At 42.7% G+C, this 18,887-nt stretch overlaps 1 protein-coding gene across 2 annotated transcripts; it reads left to right on the forward strand.

Moving 5' to 3' along the window:
• Window positions 1–3,530: 3,530 nt before the first annotated feature.
• card14 (caspase recruitment domain family, member 14) lies at window positions 3,531–17,097 on the forward strand. Of its 2 annotated transcripts, XM_070917196.1 has the most exons (20): window positions 3,531–3,816; window positions 4,012–4,149; window positions 4,243–4,568; window positions 5,311–5,472; window positions 5,596–5,715; window positions 6,121–6,246; window positions 7,532–7,681; window positions 7,764–7,880; window positions 8,596–8,696; window positions 9,266–9,321; window positions 9,487–9,547; window positions 10,188–10,404; window positions 10,489–10,615; window positions 12,775–13,015; window positions 13,182–13,245; window positions 13,326–13,443; window positions 13,594–13,758; window positions 14,325–14,443; window positions 14,862–14,977; window positions 16,102–17,097. In XM_070917196.1, exons 1-20 carry the CDS (start codon window positions 3,603–3,605, stop codon window positions 16,307–16,309), a joined length of 2,946 nt encoding a protein of 981 aa, XP_070773297.1. In that variant the 5' UTR covers window positions 3,531–3,602; the 3' UTR covers window positions 16,310–17,097. The 2 variants fall into 2 exon arrangements, with proteins under 2 accessions (XP_070773297.1, XP_070773304.1); XM_070917203.1 differs by lacking the exon at window positions 7,532–7,681.
• Window positions 17,098–18,887: the final 1,790 nt, after the last annotated feature.

Genomic DNA, 18,887 nt, shown 5'->3' on the forward strand with positions numbered 1-18,887 from the left:
TTTATGCTGTGAATGAAATGCTGATTGTGAAACTATGTAATCAAATAAAGGCTTATGGAACATTAATACAGTTAACTAAATCCTTCACAATGTTTGGCTTTTTCAGTCCAGTATGGAAACTAATTGGTTTCTGGTACTGTACCATTTAAATGACGAAATGTTAGTAACATACATAAAGGGTTACCAGTGACATTGCCCCAACCGTTAATACAGCAGTGACAATTTTGGTTTCTGAGGTTTCACTCTCGCTAAAATCCTCAAAGCACGTAGGCTGAGTAATTATCCAAACAGTGCTGGTTATTTGTGTGAAACAGCACCTTTATCTAATACAGAGCGCAGTAGCCAAACAAGGTGTGACATCCATCACATGAATTTCTTAGTTTGTTCTGTTCTACCTTTTACAGGCTTCTTAACTTTAAGATTCAATTATGTGCACAAATCAGTCAACACAACTACTGAAAATGTACTCCTGTTTTATAAAACGAATTCCCCTTTACATACAGTATACGTTTCATTATGGTCAAATAAAGTACCCTCGGTGTGTCCCAATTCCGTACCACACACTAATTCTAAGCAGGTTTTGCAGTGCGTTCATATTGGAGATGTGGCTAAACTAAAAAGATTATTTATGCATACTAAAAACACCTGATTTTTTTAATGTGCTGTGTGATGTCCCACAGTGCAGTTCATCAAGGAAAGATATAAAATCTTTGGAAATAAGATTTGCCTGAGAGGCAACAACATGCACAGTATAGTTTAAACAGAGGCGGTCCTGGCTAGATTTGCGCCCTGGGCGAACCATCCCTTTTTTTTTTTTTTTTACATTTTTCACATAACCCAATCAATTACGTGTAGGCATATGGGTCTATGTTAATTATGAAATACAATTTATTTGGAAGCAGTTTGTGTTGTGTGGCCTGGCATCAGTCTATCCCTCGCCCCCCTCCCCCTTGCCAACCTCTGCAGTCGCAAGTTGATCCCCCGCCCCCCTCCCCCTTGCCTCTTCGGACACACACAACCTGTATGACTCTCAGCAGCAAGTTGACGTGACAATGAGGGCGCCCCAGCGCCCACTCCACTAACTTGACATGGAAATGAGCAGTAGTCTAGTAAACTGGCGAGTTTTGTTTTGAGTTTAGTTTTGTTTTTTTGAGGGCGCTCGTGCGCCCTCACATAGATTGCGCCCTGGGCGGTCGCCCACATTGCCCATAGCAAAAACCGGCTCTGAAAAGACATTTCTTAAGTATGTTTTACACTGTGTAAAACATACTTAAGAAATGTCTTTTCAGAGCTTGAATATTTCTTACTGTCTCAGAAGTGGCCTCTGTGTCATTTGTAGCACGCATGCTGCACCGCAGGGCCCCTGTGGTTATAGTTCAGAATGTGTTCAGCAGGGGTATTTGTGTTGATGAAGCAGCGGCGGGCCACCCTTGATGGCAGCACATGTGCTGCGCGCGGCAGTGTTGTCAAGTGATTTCAACACTTACAAATGTGACTCTCCTGCAGGGGTGGCCACCAAGCTGTGCCTGTGCAATGCTGTCGAACCGGCTCCTCAAATCGCACGCTCTCCATGAGCACCACCTTGTACTGTGTCTGTTAGGACTTTCCACAGCATCCGGAAGCACCCTAAAGGCCATCAGTAGGACTGGCAGCATGCGTGCACAGGCCCTGCAGCATACAGAAAACTCAGACTCCTCTTACTCAAACTGTAAATCAAGTCAGTGTCTAACCTAAATATAAATTCTGACATACCGAACCCATACTTACTCAGTGGATATGGGAGATGACTTCAGCCTGACCTAAGGAGCACAGTGACGCAGCTGCAATAAAATGTCTTGCACTTCCAGGTTCACCGCACCTTAAGTGGTCTCCTATGAATAGTTTCATATATTATTATAGATAACAGGCACTTCCTTGAAGTTGTTCTCGTCTGTAGAGAAAGTATCCATTTTTCATCATCTTAATATGTGTTAATGTGGAAATGGCATATTATACATATAATAGAGGGGGGATCACTTATTAATGGATTAATACCATCATTAGAAGGTTCTTTCCCAGTCACCTGCACAATTATGACTCATGAGCAGTTATAGACTTAACTGCGTGAAATTCCTAAGCTGGCATTCCCCCCCCCCCCCCAAGGTCAAAGTGGATCATTCTGTTCAAGGCTTTTTTGTTTATGAAACATGATTCGTATCAAGAAGAGTATGTGTAACATATTCCCCCAGAGAGTTAACCTTTCTGTGTACTTCCTAATTTCACCCTTGTTCTGCAGCTAAATATGTGGGAATGTAACATGTACATTATTTCGGGATAGGAGTTCTGCTGTTTCCACCAGTTGATTTGTTTTTTTATTACTGTTCTGTTTTCCTTGTATATCATCACACATGTGCTGTGGGGAAATCCCTAGTAGTGTTCAGTTGTCCTCGCTGCATGAAATTATATGAGGGAGATAAGCAAGCCCTGCACTGTTGACAGAGGCTGGTCAGGTTACAGCAGTCGAGATGCAGGGGCGAGAGGATCAGATTTTGTTCATCCTCTCTGTTGTTGATAAAAGATTTGGTGGAACATGAACTGCAGTGCTGAGCAGTAGAGTCGTGCTGTTTGTGAGTTTTATGAACTTTGTAATCTGTCATTTGTGCATTGATGCTGTGCCATATCATTTTTGGATACATCTTAATCCTTAAAACTTTCTTTGATCTTAAACCACATCATTTATTGGATGTGCAGACATAGCTCTAGCTTTTACAGTTAGAAGATATTCTTTCAGATAATTTCTTTAAATATTTCCCATAGCTGGTGAGTTCACTAGACTTTTTACATCCTCCAGTGTATCATTTACAGTAGCTTGCCCTGATAGCTTCTATTTGTACGCACAAACCCTTTACAGTACAGTAAACAGTAAGTTCACACACAAACGTGGTAAGTCAGCTAACAGTATGCCAGTAGAACTACGCCCCCCAATCTTATTTCCTTCTTTCACAGAGGACTTTGCTCTTCCTGTCGGCACTGTGGTATATGTGTGTTTGCTTTACTGTGATTAGGATTTTATTAAGGCGAACTCGCATGTGGTCTGATGTTTCTGTGTCAGCGAGAGGCTGTGTTTATTCACGCCATAGGCTGTGGCTCGACTCCATTCAACAAACAAATCTAGGCTTCACTCAAATAAAATGGGGCAGAGATTTATGATGTGATTAGATATTGAATTAGCTGTTGGAGGCAAACAAACGTTACAAAGCAACCGAGAGTGTGAATGGAAGAGACATACAGTGTGTGTGGCTTACTTGACTAATGGCTTTTGAGTGTGTGTGAGTGATTGTGCAGAGCCTGGGTTTCAGCTCTGTTTGCACTAGCGTGTGTTGCGCTGCACCACGGACGTCTTGTCTTACAGGTTTTACTACACGCCCACACATAAACACACGCACACATGCTTTGACACAAACACCCAGAGGGGTGTGGACAGCTTTTATAGTGCTGTCCGGTCTGCTTCCAGGTTTGAGTCTGTGTCTTTGTAGCTGAGGGTGTGTGTGTTGGCTCCGTGTGCTCCGGCTGTGCCCGTCGTCTCAGCAGGAAACCATCTCTCTGTCAAACGCACACTCGGGATGACGGGGGAGTGTGTTCCCGAGGGTCCAGACCTGAAAGAGATGGGCGAGGAGGAACTGTGGGAGCTGATTAATGACAACCGCCACCGGATCTCCTTGGGAGTGCGGCCATACATCTTGATCCCGTACCTGAGGCAGGCCAGGGTGCTCACGGAGATGGACGAGGATGAGATCCTCTCCTGTCACAACCTCACCAACCGCTGCATGAGAACCAGTGAGTCCGACTTGACTTGTTGCTTCTTCTATTGTTAGCTAGTTTTCTCTCTGAAGGGAAATGAAAATGCACTTCTTTCCCCCTGCTGGTTTGATCAATGATTCAATTACCTTCATATCTTTAGACGAAGTCTGTTCATTCAAAGGTTAGGGTTGGAGTTATGGATAGTATCACATTGTCCTCTACTGTTTCCAGGCTATATGCTGGATCTGCTGAGGACCCAGGGAAGGAATGGTGCTGTGGCCTTGCTGGAGAGCCTGATGATCCACTACCCGACTCTGTACACCCAAGTCACAGGACGCAAACCCAGCACTGAGCCTTCACGATTCAGCGGTCAGTGGCTTTAAGTCTTCCTGCATTTTAAAGGAATATTTGTCCCTTTTCTTTCACTTGCTGTATGTCTGTCTTGCTTTGCCCTCCTTGCAGGACTGATAAAATACTCAGAGCTGACAGAGTATCTGGTCAGAGCAGTAACGGGGATGCAGAAGGAGCTCCAGGAGGCGCGTTGCGAGGCTGGCAGGATGACTGCACGCTGTGCCTCCCTGGAGTTGGAGATTGGGCAGATAGTGGGGCAGGAGGAGAAGTCCAGATGCCTTCAGTCTGAAAATGAGCGCATACGGAGACACCTGTGTTCTTTGCAACACGAAGTCACCAAGCTGAAGGATGAGAAGTGTGACTTGTACGTGCGCTACACTGCAGCCATCGAGGAAAAATCGGCAGTGAACATGCGCCTCCATGATCTCAACCTGCAGGTCAGTGATCCTAAAATCTGTTTCTCACCTCAGAAATACATAGAATGAGTTTCTCCTCCCTGAAGCATGAAGCTGTGATGTCAGGGGAAAGTCCTCAAAAGGTTAGGGTTAAAGAATAAAGAACTGAAATCTGGGCATTGTGGCTTGATTTCTTAGAAGATTATGCTACGTATGCTTAGAGAAGTGAACAGAGGTGTGCCTCTGGAGGAGCTTTGTTTCGCAGAAAGCTTAGTGTTACAGTACAAACTCTGGGTGTGGAGTTTGAAAGATTTTTACAACAACTAACAAAAGATGCTATTGAGCTGCATTATGGGAAGTGTGTAGGATCAGGTGTTTTTGGAGCTCGCCCCAATGAAGGGACAAAAAGTCTAATTTTGGCCATTACTTTCTCACACACCACTTTTTGGAAGAGCAACATTAAATCACTGCAGCACCCCTTTAATCATGTGGCTCAGTGCACAATGATGGGTGCCATGAAAGAGATGAGATAGAGATGAGCTAGTTCCAGCTTCTAAATATGTGACGATTTTCTGCTTTTCTGTTTTATACGATAAATCGAATACCTTTGGTTGATTGTGGGACTGTACATACAAGACAATACATACAAGTTGAGGCCATCGTCTTGGCTTTTTTTTTTTTGACATTTTATAGACAACATTGTATTTATTAATAGATTTATCGCTAAAAAAAAATCAACAGTGGAAATAATCATAGTTGCATTGTTGTTCTTGTGTGGTGGCAGGTGTATCAACTGCAGACTGAGCTGCAGAAGGCCCAAACGGAGAATGAGTTCCAGAAGCAGCGCTCGCTCAGGTGTGCTTCGTCTGCTGAGGAAATCAGGAGGAGTCAAGAGGAAGTCAGGAGCCTGCGCTGCCAGCTGGTGAAGGCAGAAAAGCTGGACCCAGTGAGAATAATCACTTCATCATTCTGTAATCTTCATGATGATCTTTCGGCAGTGAAAGAGTCCATCGCTACTTGTGTCCTCATGTTTGCATCTCATCTGCTGTCACTGTTGTGTCTCTGCCAGGCTCGTCAAGACATCCTGGCCCAGGATCTGGCTGAGGCCATAGACAGCCAGGTGGAGCTTGCAGAGCAGCTCAGGGGTTACAGAGAGGAGAATGAAAAGCTGCTCACGGAGAAACAAGGGGTGTGTGTGTGTGTGTGTGTGTTTATTTTATTGTTTTCCAGTTATCATGGATAAGGAAATGGCATGCAAATGCAGCAAAACATCTATGATGGAATCTATGATTGCCGCTTCGATTAACCCGCTGCTACCGAGTACCACGTGCTAAAGCATTTGGCCAGAGGAAACAATGCTAATTAAAGCTAATTTTTGAGCAGTTTAGTACTTTTAAAGTGTGAATTATAGAAAAACACCATATTACATGAGAAGTAAAGCAAAGAAACCACTATCTATTTCAGAGAATTCAGAGGACAAGTGTCCATGTGTGGCTTAGCAGCGCATTGACTTGCTCATCAAACCCTGTGCTTCTGCAATGCATCCCTAAAACACTTGAGGCCACACTGGTGTAACGTGTGTATTTGCGTTCAGCTTTTGGATCAGAATCAGGGCCTGAGCCTCCAGGTGCAAAAGCTCACCCTGGACTGTAACATGCACCAGCAGAAGAACGCTGTGATCCAGGACCAGATGAGAGAGCTGCAGGCAGAGAGAGACCAAGTAAGGAACTGATAGCAATCACTCAGACATTCCTGTCTACGGTAAACAGTCATTCAGTTTTCCAAGCAGTATTCTCTGTTTTAGATTCTATTTTTTATTGCTTGCTTGGAACCGATCTTCCATCACATCGTGTAGTTTGCTTTTCCTGTTGAAATGTGGGGCAGTCAGGTGTCAGCCGTGCTGTTGTGGACTGTATCAAACATCAACCTTTTTGCCTGTAATTCCCTGTTGTGTGTGTGGGTGTATAGTTATTTATGTCTTTTTGATACAGGATATTGGTTAAACTCTCTGTTTAACCAAACTGTTCTTTTTGTCATTTAGCAGTATTAAAGTGAAGTACACAGCGCTTATGTAAGCATAAACGTTGCTACATGTCGCCTGTCGATGCCGTGCAGTAATGACTCATCTCAACATGATTGAGGCTTTTTTTTTTCCTCCGAGAAGAATGAAATGAACAATCCACCCACACCCTAACAACTGTCAGGTGGCCACAAGCAGGTCGTGTAGCTGCCAGCTGCTCCACTGGAGCTGTGCAGTAACCAACAACACAAGGCTGGGATAACACTTGACAGCTCCAGGTTGCAATTAGTGGATCACTCTTGCTGTGTGATGTGTGACACACAGGATCTGTGTGAACGCGACTGTGTTGTTGGCATTAAAAAAAGATTTTTTAAAAAGTCTGGCAGAAAATTCCAGAACTTCCTAAATTTTAAAACAAGGGGAACCGATGTTCTACTATATTCATCATGTTGGATTAACGAATCAAGATATATGGAATTAAGAATTAAGATCAAGATTGTAGCTTCAAACACACCACTGCCACATTTCCATACAAGATATGCGCAGCAGTTTAGCTTCAAAGTGTGATTGCATCATTACATTTGTTATGTACAAGATTTCCCATCATGCATTATAAACGGTGAGAGGCATATGACTCAGCAATGTTGCTAAGTTTCTATCATGTATTGTTCCTGTGTCGTCAAAAGACAGAAAGCCGCCAGCCACAGATGCCACATAGACCACATCCTGCAAACCACATAGCTTGTTGGCATGTAATACTTCTTCCTTCAAACAATCCCCGGCTGAGACATGTGCCTGTCCACGTTTTGAGTTATAGGCGGCGCATGACGAGCTGAGCCATTTTGGTTGTCATTTTTACATGAGTCATAAACTCTGATTCCTGATTGTGTCTGCCAGCAAGGACAAGAGACAAGGCGTGCTTGTGCGCAGTCTGTGGGAAACAAGTATGGTGTTAAGTAAATATGGACGGTTCCCGTGCTTCTAGGCGTACCTGTCCAGAGATGAGGCCCAGGCCATGATCGCCCGCATCCTGGCTGAGAAGGACACCCTGAGGTGTCAGCTGGTGGAGCTCCAAGTGCGAGTCTTCAGCCTGCAGGCCAAACGCAGCGCCAGAGAACAACGGCAGAGTTGTGATGTAATTTCTCACACAAGCACGCGTCAAAACAACACACGCAGAAATCATAATGTTAATGCAGGGCTCTGTGTTTTTGTCAAAGGAGAGGGAGACGGACTGGGAGAGCCCCGGATCCAGCTTTGAAGAAATCCCGACTAGACGTAGACTTCGCCGCATGGATGCAGTCAATCCCATGTCAATGAGTTCCTGCAATTCAGAGGTGTGTGTGTGAGATCAGTCACCATCATTTTATGAGGGCTGGGTACTGAACAATGCAAGGTTGGCATCAAATTCTTGTTGTGATTCTTAGTCTTGTTCACTTATTCTTGCATGAAATATTTCTTGATCTATATATAATTGAACTACCATAACTTTTATTTTTTTGTTTTATTTCTTATAAAGCTCTTTTATAGCTGCTTGTGTTACTGCTACTTTAAACACTCACCAGCTCACCTGAAAATAGTCCTCAACAAATGCACTATTTACTCCTGTTTGAGTAATGTTTGATAAAAACTATAGTGCCCAGCTGTTTTAGGAAATGAATTAGGCTTTTTTTTTTTTAATTAAACTATATGTTTTTAAAGATTTACATTTGCAGTAGGAACCACAGGCAGGATGGGGAAGTCGGAAACTACTGAGAGACGGACACACACGTTGACTTTGGTCTCTTTGTGAGATTTGTTGACAATAAGAAACATATAGAATAAGGCCAGCCTTATCCTTTAAAAAAACATGAAATGGTAGTATACTAAGAGGTTTGTATTTGTATTCAAAAAAAGTAAATTATGGTATCTTTAGGTATGTAGGTATATATCTGTCTGGTATCGTCTTGGCACTCTATCGAAACACTTCAAATAACACCCACCAGTATTTTTTGTACAATAATGAACTGAAATAATGAACTATACCGTGTGTATCTGTATGTATGTGTACAGTATGAAGATGCTGTGGCAAGTAGCGTCCGATCCCGGAACGCAGAGCCCCCCAGTCCAGAGTCTCTCCGCAGAAGGATGGAAGCTCAATGTGAAGACACCAGGTGTGTGTGTGTGTGTGTGTGTGTGTGTGTGTGTGTGTGTGTGTGTGTGTGTGTGTGTGTGTGTGTGTGTGTGTGTGTGTGTTTTTCCACATTCTACAGTGTCACTGTGCATTTGTTCAGGTGGATTATTGATTCACAGGCGTAAGAGGGGCTTACCTAGGATCAAATGATAAGCAAATAAGTGTGATCAAGAGGAAGCTGCAAGCAGAGGGTGTTGAGGAGCAAGAGAAACCCCAGTTAGAGCACACTGTGAATGGACTTTATATGTTTTTGACTCACATTCCTCGATTCTCGTATTACTGCTCAAGAGACTTTCGTATTCCCTTGTTCAAAGTGTTGACAAAAGAATCAGCTTTATCATCAAAAGGCTATAATTATTCCTACCTGCCAAACCAGTCTCTGGGTTGCAGCATGGCAGATAGTTGACTCACACTTTGCATTTACTTCTGTATTGAAGTCAGTATAAAGAACTTAACTCAGCATTATCAGTGTGTTTGTGTACATGTTTACATGGGCAAGAAAGAGACAGACAGAGAGAAATCTGATAGAGGAACTTTTTTCTCTTGTAGCCTGGACACAGCGGACTCTGATTATCTATTGGACGACTTTGTGTTTCTCCCCTGTGGTATGTATAGAAAACAAGTGATACTTTTAAGTGACTCTCTGTGTGGTTTGCTGTTTTTTGGCAGGACCTAAATTAGCTATTGTTCAATGTTGAACCTTTGCCAGGGCTGAAAAGTGGCACATTAACCTGGACGGCAAATCATTAAACAGCCTCTCTTTTGTTCAGTGGGGAGTGAAGACCAGCTGACACCCGGGCTTTCCTCTTCTGATGGCTCCAGCTCTGATGGGTGAGGCGTCTACTGGACAAACATTGTTATAAATAGAGTTTCATATTACTAAGCATTTTTGAGTAGAACACGCGGCAGTCTACCTGAATGTGTGAGATATACTGTGAATTGAAGGCCGTACATGCCATATTAGAGATTAATAACATACCCACCTTTAGCTCATGTACTACCTTAGATTTAATAATCAATTATGATATGAGGAGATGTACTGTAAGAGCTCATATAGTGCAACAGGAAAGTGAGGCAGTGACATTTTTTGTGTTTGGAGTCTAAATCCAGCACACTGGATTTGAAAAGAAACAATGACTGAGGATGAAATTCTGACTCTCACATTTAAAAAGAGTACTCCACCAATTTAGCTTCATATCAAAGTATCAATCATCATTACATACACTGTACATCTAATGGCAAATATAAACATCCTCACTCTAAAGCTGAGCTTCAGCACCCTAACTCATAGGCATTGTTTTATTTCAAATCCAATGTGAAGTAACTGCTAAAAATGTATCATTGTCCCACTACGTACAGACCACACTGGGTATAGCTGTGTAAACTGTATAGTATGAAAAGGAAACTATGATCCTTTATGTTCAATGAAGCATTCTATCCTTTCCTCCTCTCCTCATTACTCTCTCACCAGCCTGTCAAGGACCTCAGCCCCTCCCTTCCTGATGCGTTCTCGTCCGAAAGCAATTCGCGTTAACGGCCGGGTTCTCAGCATCTCCCTCCAGGGGGAGGCGCTGCTCAGCCAGCTGGCAGTGGTAGGAGGCAATAAGACTGGAGTGTTTGTGCACCAGGTGACGGAAGGGAGCGCTGCCCATACTGTCGGCATCAGCCCTGGGGCACAGATAGTGGAGGTGGGTTTAAGTGTGTTTCTGAGCCCTCATTTTAATCATTCTGCCTACTGTGAAGGCGTTTCTCATAATACTGTTGATCTGCAGGTGAAGTACGAGCAGAACCAGAAGGCTCTGAGGATGGTGCTGGAGGATTCCACTTTAGAGGAAGCTATGTGGGCTCTTGGCCAGGTCACGGGCCTCTGTCATCTCTCCCTTCGGCCTAGGCAAGATGGTATGTCCCAGGGCATGTACATAATACACTATTTTGGTACGTCTCATCATGAATCATTTCTGTATGTTTTAGTAAAGATCCCACACTGAAACATTTCTCAATTCTTGGTACTAAATGGGCCAAAATGGTACTTGTCATTATAAAACAATGAACATAAGACTACATTTCCCATGATAAAACTGTTAAAACAAATTCCACTTTATCCTCAATAAGCAACATTCATTTATTGTCTAATTCTAACTCTGTAAAGATATACACACACGCAAGAGCAAAGCCATAAGGCAGACTGTGTGTATATAACAAATCACAGTGACTGCATTTTAGCATTAATTGGAAAGTTTATGGCTCCAGCTGATATGAGGCCTTCAGGAAGCAGACTGTTCTCTTGAGATTAAAGGGATGGCCAGCTGCCATATCTAACCGTGACTTGAATGTTGAAATAGCAACAGGACAGAGTGTTGATCAACCTGCTTTATTTATGAGGGTGTCTTTGTTTTGCAGCATTCAAAGAATTCCACTGAGCTTCAACATTCTTCAGTAAAAGTACATAAGACTAGTTAGACGGAGACAAAGTACAATTTAATAGCTTCATAAAACAGTTTTTATGTATCTAAGGGTATCACATAAAGACACAGCCTGATGCAATATGTGTCTCTGCACATTTGAAAATAATAATAGGACCTTTTTTTTCTTTTCCTGATTTTTGACTGTAATCCCTTCTCCTTTTTACCCTGTTGCCGACTGTTAAATGATTGCCTCATTTGTTTATATGGACTGCATAGAAGTGAGGTATTATATAAAACACAGTTTTACATAGCGTACACAGAGTGTGATAAAATAGACAGTCTGGTACTGTAGCGCCTCTACAGGCCATTAAATGCTCATATCACATTGTCTTTGTATATGTAGGTAAGGATTATTCTGTTGTTGGGTGTGTTGCAGGTACAAATGCGTGTGTAAACTGTAAGTTAACAAAGTACAGTTACCTTGAATATATATTGAGCTTATCCAAAATTCATGCTAGAACAACAGGGCGAGGAGCTAGCACTGCATCAGAGTAAATGATCTCAGTATTGACAAATAGGCACAACTGAACACCTCAGCTAGAGGGCACACACAAAGCACAACATCTGGCTGTAAAAGCCCAAATCAGAATCAGAAATACTTTATTGATTCCTCGGTGGGAAATTACACACAAATTTGGTGGGTACACACACTCTAATGCCACTATTCCATCATGTACTGATACTTGATGATATATTTTACTGCAGGAAGTTCCATCCATTACATCATATTTTATTTTTAAAACATGATTTGACATTAGTTTGCATAATTGCTCAATGGCAAAATATTCCAAAGCGTTCTTGGACATTTTAAACAGTAAAATTACAGTGTGAGGCTGAGGCATAGCCTACATTTTCCTCATGACATAGGCCTGTTACTTTGGCAACATTGCCTGTGTTAGTGTGTGTTTGCCGCTCTGCTGTAAATAGTGCAGTGGTAAATAAAGATCATTTATTCATTTGTTCATTCATTACGCCCATAAACGTCCGTGTGGCGTATATGGAAAACGCAGCGCTGTCACTCTGTAATGCTTACCACGCAATCGTCAAGTTGCTGCCACCAGAGTTTCCCAGTGTTGTATCAATTAATTATTTTGCTGATATTTGTCAAACACTGAAGATGACTCTCTGCCCTCAACTCGGCAGGCAGAGGTGTAGTGCTGTTTGTTTGAGTACCGGAGCGCACTGACGTAGCTCGAAGGTTATGTAGTTTACATACATTAGTCAACTATAACTGACCACACGATCAAATGTTATGACTGTCGTTATGAATAGTTAGGATGCAGTTAGGATAGTGAGCAACATAACAACTCACTCTACTCACAAGTAGAAATAAAACTTGAATGTCTTTTGGGTGAAGTAAAAGGTGAAGTTGAGCTGGAGCGCCCCTAAAACACGTCTACTCCATACCAAAACACACCGCAAGCCCCTCCCTTTAACTTTTCTGGCAGGTAGTTAAAGCATGGTGCGTTTTTGAAATGACTACACCCGAGGTCACGGTGTACATGAAGACTTTATAGATGACATCCTGTGTAAATAATGTTTAAGCTACCAATATACAGTGTCTTCAGTTAAAGTGTCCCCCTCTGCCTTCAGACTATGAGGCGCTGCTGCAGCAGCTGCAGAGCAGTGAGACGTCATCTGGAGACTCCTTCTATGTACGTGTCAACATGTCCCTCCCTGCTGGCCCCAACGGAACCCTGGCCGTGTCCTGCAACGACATCCTTCATGTGACCAACACACGCCCCGCTGGCACTGACGACTCATGGCACGCCAGCCAAGTTCACCCCTGTCAGCTACTGGACCTCCAGAGCGGAACCCTACCCAACTATTACAGGTTGGTACATTGATAGAAATGGGGGGGGGGGGGGCAGGAGCAGTTCAGCTTCTTGTCAGTCAACATAGGTAGGGAGGCAGACTCATCAGACTACTTGAAAGTGAAATGAAGTCACCACTCACAGTGCTTGAAACTGGACATTTTTAATGGTTTTCTGATGGCGCAGGGCACAGCGACTTCTGATTCGAGCAATTGAAGACCTGAGCTTTCAAACTAAGAAGTCGCAAAAGGTAAGAATAATCAAAAAGTGACCCCATCCAAAATTTCAATGTGCTAACTAATTCCTGGGAATATTCCTCTCCCTCACCAGGCTTGGCGTGTGGTGACCCAGAATAAGGAGAAGGCAGTGAGGATTGTCAGCACAGGTCGCCAGGGCAGGAACCCACTGTGGGTCAGCGTGGAGGATGAAAAGAAGAGCACAGACTCAGGTACTGTACAAGAGCGTGCAGCAGCACAGTCCCAAAAGCACAGTATCTTGGTTTATTGCCTCTTGAATCTGCTGTTTGATAAACATTTTAATGATGTCTTCTCACTGAAAACATACATCTTTCTCACAGTGTATATTATTTCCTATGCAGGTGATACATCTGCAGCCAAAACTTGTGTATCCCTCATGCCTTACACCCTCGTCACCCCCCACTACCCACCAATCTGCAGGCCTGTCCTGCTGCTGCCCACCGTCCTGGGACGCATCCTGGACAAGAAGCTGGCAGGCTGGCAGGGCTTCCAGCTCTGTGAGCCTGGTAAGAAATACTGTGTTGTTACAGTACACGCTGAAATGAAACCCTGTGCATTTATGTTTCATGTCTGTTTCTGCTGGAGCATATGCCATTGAAGGCTCATTTTTAGACACAGAGGAAGGACACACTTTCCTGTGCTGACAGATAAGTCTGTTTGACTTGACGGATCACATGTTTGTCCGTTGCTGCAACCCAGGAAGGAAATAAACTTGGTGAATAAATAATAATAAAAAGGATAGCGGCTATAAAGACAGCAAATGTTTGCCAGTGTTCCCTGCAATGATAAGCTCAAATGAAAGTTTTAATGATCTTTGTTGGAAAATTTGATCATTACAAGGACTAGTGTATTTAAGAGAACAAAAAGACATGACATGTAGAAGAAAATCAAATTATGAATGTCTCAGATAATATACCAAATGTACCAAAGATAATACCACTCACACAATAAAGATGCCATATCTTCATATAGAGTTTGAAGCATATATCTGAAGAATAATTATTCCATGATCTTATCATATGATATATATTATCACTCTCTGTTTCTCCCTCCCCACCCTTCTGCTCTACAGAGGTGCTGAGCTCCAGCGAGCACGCAGCCCAGCTGCAGAGGTCCGAGATCTTGGAGGATTGTGAGCAGGGCAGAAACTGCTGCTACACCCTGCAGAGTGTCGAGAAAGTCATGAAGAAGGTCAGAACCTCTTCCAACAAAAGCAGATCTTATATTTGGAGGCATTCCCATGACATTCCCAGCAGCCTCAGCTGTGCTCTGTGTTGCTAACTAATCAATGTTAGCATGCTAACACACTAAACTACAATTGGTGACGATGGTAAACATTACTTGCTCTAAAGCATGTTAACATTTACATTGTGAGCATGTTAGACATTTAGCATTTAGCTTAAAGCACTCCTGTGACAGAGCTGCTAGCATGGCTGTAGACTCTTCGTTTTGTTATATCCTCTGTAGAATTTTCTGGTGCTAGAAGTATGTGCTTCATCTTCACAGATGATGCATTCAAATATATTTCACTTAATAGCACTGCTCTTAAAACATGCTCGTTTTAAAATCCTCTTTTTGAACCTTTATTCCATGTTCCTCGTCCGAACAGGGGATCCACTGTGTGCTGCCGTTGGGGCTGGACTGTGTGCGACGGCTGCACCGGGCAGAGATCTTCCCTATTATCATCTTCATCAGCCAGTCTGCACGTAGTGCACGTAAAGTGAGGTAAACTGTCCTCCTTCTTCTCCATGCACATGCTGGCAGAGCTCGTCTCGTTGCTCATGACGCTGTTATCACATTTTGATAATCACTGTAAGCATTCAGGTACGGAAATGTGCACTTCACTGACCTCACTGATATCTCTTGAGCTCTTGAGACAGATCAATTTTGCCCTTAACTGGCATTAATGTTCCAGGAAGGAAAGTCCCAAAGTAGACACTGACACAGTCAGACTCTGTGAAGAGGCAAAGTACAAATCAATGCAATGCAAACATTTACACTTGATCAGCTGTTATATACAGTAATGCTCATCGCCTCGATTTCTGATTTCATGCTGTAATGGAAGTTTGTTTCGCCATCTTACTACACACCAGATATTACGTTGTGTTTTGTTAAACAATTTATGTGTTGTTTGTCTGTTGCTGCAAACCAGGAAGGACATTTCAACTGTGACTAAACAGTAATAAGAATTTATGAATAAATAGTCAAAAAATGATGGAGGCTATTAAGACCACACAGTTGCCCTTCTCTTCCATGTTGCAGTCATTAAAATGATTTACATCAAATGCCACTTTAAAGGAGTAATCTGCATTTGAATGCACCTATTGCATATCACCTGCTTGTGATGTTCAGTGTATCCCAGTAGTTAGATTGTCATTTTCTTTAATCCCACGTTTCCCTTAATGACGTTCAACTACCTCAACAAACTGGCTTAAACTTTGTGTTATAGGTTGAATAAGCAATAGCATGATAAGACTTTTCCACTGAAGAAAGTCATATCCTCTTGTGGCTGCAATGTGTTCTGTTCCATTGATGCTGCTTTCACTGGAAAAACTGGTATCTCTGCCTCTTGTATGAGGATTTCTAGAGCGAAGCTTGTTCCCTCTGATTCTGAGGGGCTGACATAAACCTGACCTTCAATGTTGATCTTTTAGAGAACTGCATAATTCTGTCACGACAAACTCAATTGGAGCTGTAAAGAAATGTACTAATATGATGTCACATTGACTACGTTTGGACAGTTATGAACAAAAATCCACAACCAAACCACTACAAACCAACAAAAAGGAAATAGATCCAAAAATGATGCAGCTTGTGGTTTATTCCCTTCGTTCCTCCTGAACTTCCAGGTCAAAGCTGCAGCGCCACGGCCAGTCGGAGGAGCGGCTGCTGGCGTGTTCGAGGCGCGAGGAGCCGCTGCTGGACAAGCTGCCGTGTCTGTATCACACCGTGGCTCCAGACTCCTGGTGTGACCAGGCCTCCCTGCTGACCAGCCTGCGCACCATCATCTGGGCGGAGCAGAAGAAGATCGTCTGGGTGGAGCCTGACCTGTGGTGAAGCCGAGGATGGAGTGGAAAAGAGTCTTAGAAAACACTGAAAACGTAAAAAGAACAGGAATTATGATTTCTTAAAGGGCTTTTTGTTAACGCAATAAAATGTTGGGAATATATCAGAAGAGTATAAACAAAATGTTTTTGTGAAACATGAGTATGTATCTATGATACTTATGAGTAAATGGGGGAACAAAGCACCGTCATTATGTGCTATCTACTTTACTTTTAAATAGTGTATGAAGCTATGCCCACAAACACTTTCTACACTGTGTTGCCTCCCTTTTAGAGGCATGTTTTTAAAGCAAGCACTGGTGTGAGGTGTCCACTAAAAACCAACATTCATCATTAAAACATACAGTAATGACTTGTATGTACTGTATCTCTACAATTTGTTGTAGATCATTTCCCACTGTGAGGGATTTTTCTTGTCATAACCATCTCTTGTGCTTAATTCGAATGCTACAGTCTTTTGTCATTTTAATTTTTATTTCTATTAGTGTGAGTCGTGATTCTTATTGGGGGGTTGAATTGTAACATACTGGTCAGTGATGACACTCAACTGCAGGGTATGTGATTATAGTCGGTTAAGATTCGGGGATGTCTCTGGTTGTCCTCTTCTTTTTCATGGTGCTGCCCGGCACCCATAAACGTTCATTATTATTATTAACTATTCATGACATCCCTCTGACTTGCTGTGAAGTTCTTCTGTGCAGATTCTGTAATGGAGTTTGGCTTAATAATTTCTGGTTGCGATGTATCTCACCGTCCACATTAATAAAAAACTATTTAATAGTTTATCTTCATTCATGTGGCACCATGTTGGTGTTGAGAGTTCTCTCAACTAATTCAATTAAGTTTTTGAAGAAACATATTAGCAGACTTCCCAGCGTGCATTGTTTGAGAGTTAACACATGGTCATCCTGAACAACTGGGCTTCTACCTGTTGCTGGATGTCTGGGAGGCAGAGCAGAATCAGGAGAGGCCATGCAGCACTGCCTCTTCCCACAGAGAAAAGAAGACTGCAGCACTTACAGATTGAGCAATGAGCTGAAACACTCCAGGAGAACCACAAAGAGGTCGCACAAAAACCACAAGAGGTTAGGCAGAAAATGCAACCTTTGTAATGGCTGCCTGGGTGCAGAGGAGAGGAGGCCCCGAGAGATCCAAGCTGCTCCACCAGCAGACCCCACAGTCCCCACTCCACCAGAGCCAAAGGGAGGACGGAGTAAGAGACACAGCTTTCTCTCTGGTCAAGAGAGAGAAAAAAAAAACAGGACGTTCTGTCAGAGCCGACTGTGGCTCTCAACTGTGATCTAGCAAACACATCATTGTTGGGCAACATGCATATTTCTCTTTGAATAAAATGAGTACAGCGAGTGAGTGAGTTTGTGTGTTTGAAAGGGGCGTATTAAGCAGGCCTGTAGAAATATACAACTTTGTATGAGTTATGTAAATTCAGTGCTCACAGCCTGTTGGAAAGAAATGTTTTCATTTCAATGCTAGCCTACTATAGGAAGCTGACTGTTGAACCTGTTCTTTTCTGATGAAATACTTCGTATAAGCTTCGGTGGATACAATTCTGTTACTCCAGAATCTTCATTCTTGGCTTTTCTGTCATTTAACTGCTTCTTTAGCTGAAAAAAGTTTTCTACTCTTACATTTTACATCGGTAAATATTTTCTAAAAGTGTCACGTGGAATCACGTCAGGCTTCAACGAGGAGAGTCAGCGCCGGCGCGTGCGCAATTAAGGTGACAGTTTATGAGCTGCGTCACCACAAGAGGGAGCAAGATAAAGACGGAATGTTTGTAATGTCGAGGGAGAAAAGTTAAATCAGGCCGCTTTCAATGCAGTTTGTCTAGACCTGGGGTCGGTTAATTCAGCGACAATATTATTAACTTCACACAAACACTGTGACACCCGGGGGGCAATGTGGGGGTCACCTGGCTGGAACTGCGGCTCGAGCTTCAACCTAGCTAACAGGTAGGTTTTGTGCTAGCTTAATTGGACTGGGCTAACTGTAAGTGGATGCCAGTAAAGTGTTTGTTGTTTGTTGTTTTTCCACTCTGACACCTTCGGTTTAGTTAGTTTGATTGACATCGTGCCCTCGGGCCTCAGCTTGCACCTCCCCACCGTGTCATGTGTAAGCGGCTGCAGGCTCACACTGACTTACAGCTGGATATGACGCTCATAATATCAAGGTTGAATGTCGAATTAACTGAAGATTTTACATGATTTAGTGTAATCTCTCATCCTTGTAGTTGAATGGTAGGACAGTTCGAATGTAGGCTTCTAACAGCACATATGTTTCATATGAAATCCTGTTACTATTTTTTGAACAGTTTTATATAAATATGATTTTCACAAGTTGTTCACTCATTGTCCTCCTTATAGGCACTGAAAAACATTACTTCTAAGATGAGGATAAAAATCTATTCAGTCATTGCATGTGTATGAAGGGAAGAAATAAGTACATCAAGGTAGATATATACTCATTTTCAAGTACTATAAGACATTTCTATTTCTATTTTTCTATACACTATCAAAGATCCAGTTAAATTTAATTATGGAGTACCACATATT

Source organism: Enoplosus armatus, chromosome 2, assembly GCF_043641665.1.
Source record: "Enoplosus armatus isolate fEnoArm2 chromosome 2, fEnoArm2.hap1, whole genome shotgun sequence".
NCBI classification, from domain to species: Eukaryota; Metazoa; Chordata; class Actinopteri; order Centrarchiformes; family Enoplosidae; genus Enoplosus; species Enoplosus armatus.

Excerpts from the sequence above, each read along its gene's own strand:
- card14 (XM_070917196.1), top strand. The coding sequence starts at position 3,603 with ATGACGGGGGAGTGTGTTCCCGAGGGTCCAGACCTGAAAGAGATGGGC. Across the intron at positions 5,473-5,595 it reads AGGCAGAAAAGCTGGACCCA|GCTCGTCAAGACATCCTGGC; the intron begins GTGAGAATAATC and ends TGTCTCTGCCAG. Across the intron at positions 13,246-13,325 it reads AAACTAAGAAGTCGCAAAAG|GCTTGGCGTGTGGTGACCCA; the intron begins GTAAGAATAATC and ends CTCCCTCACCAG.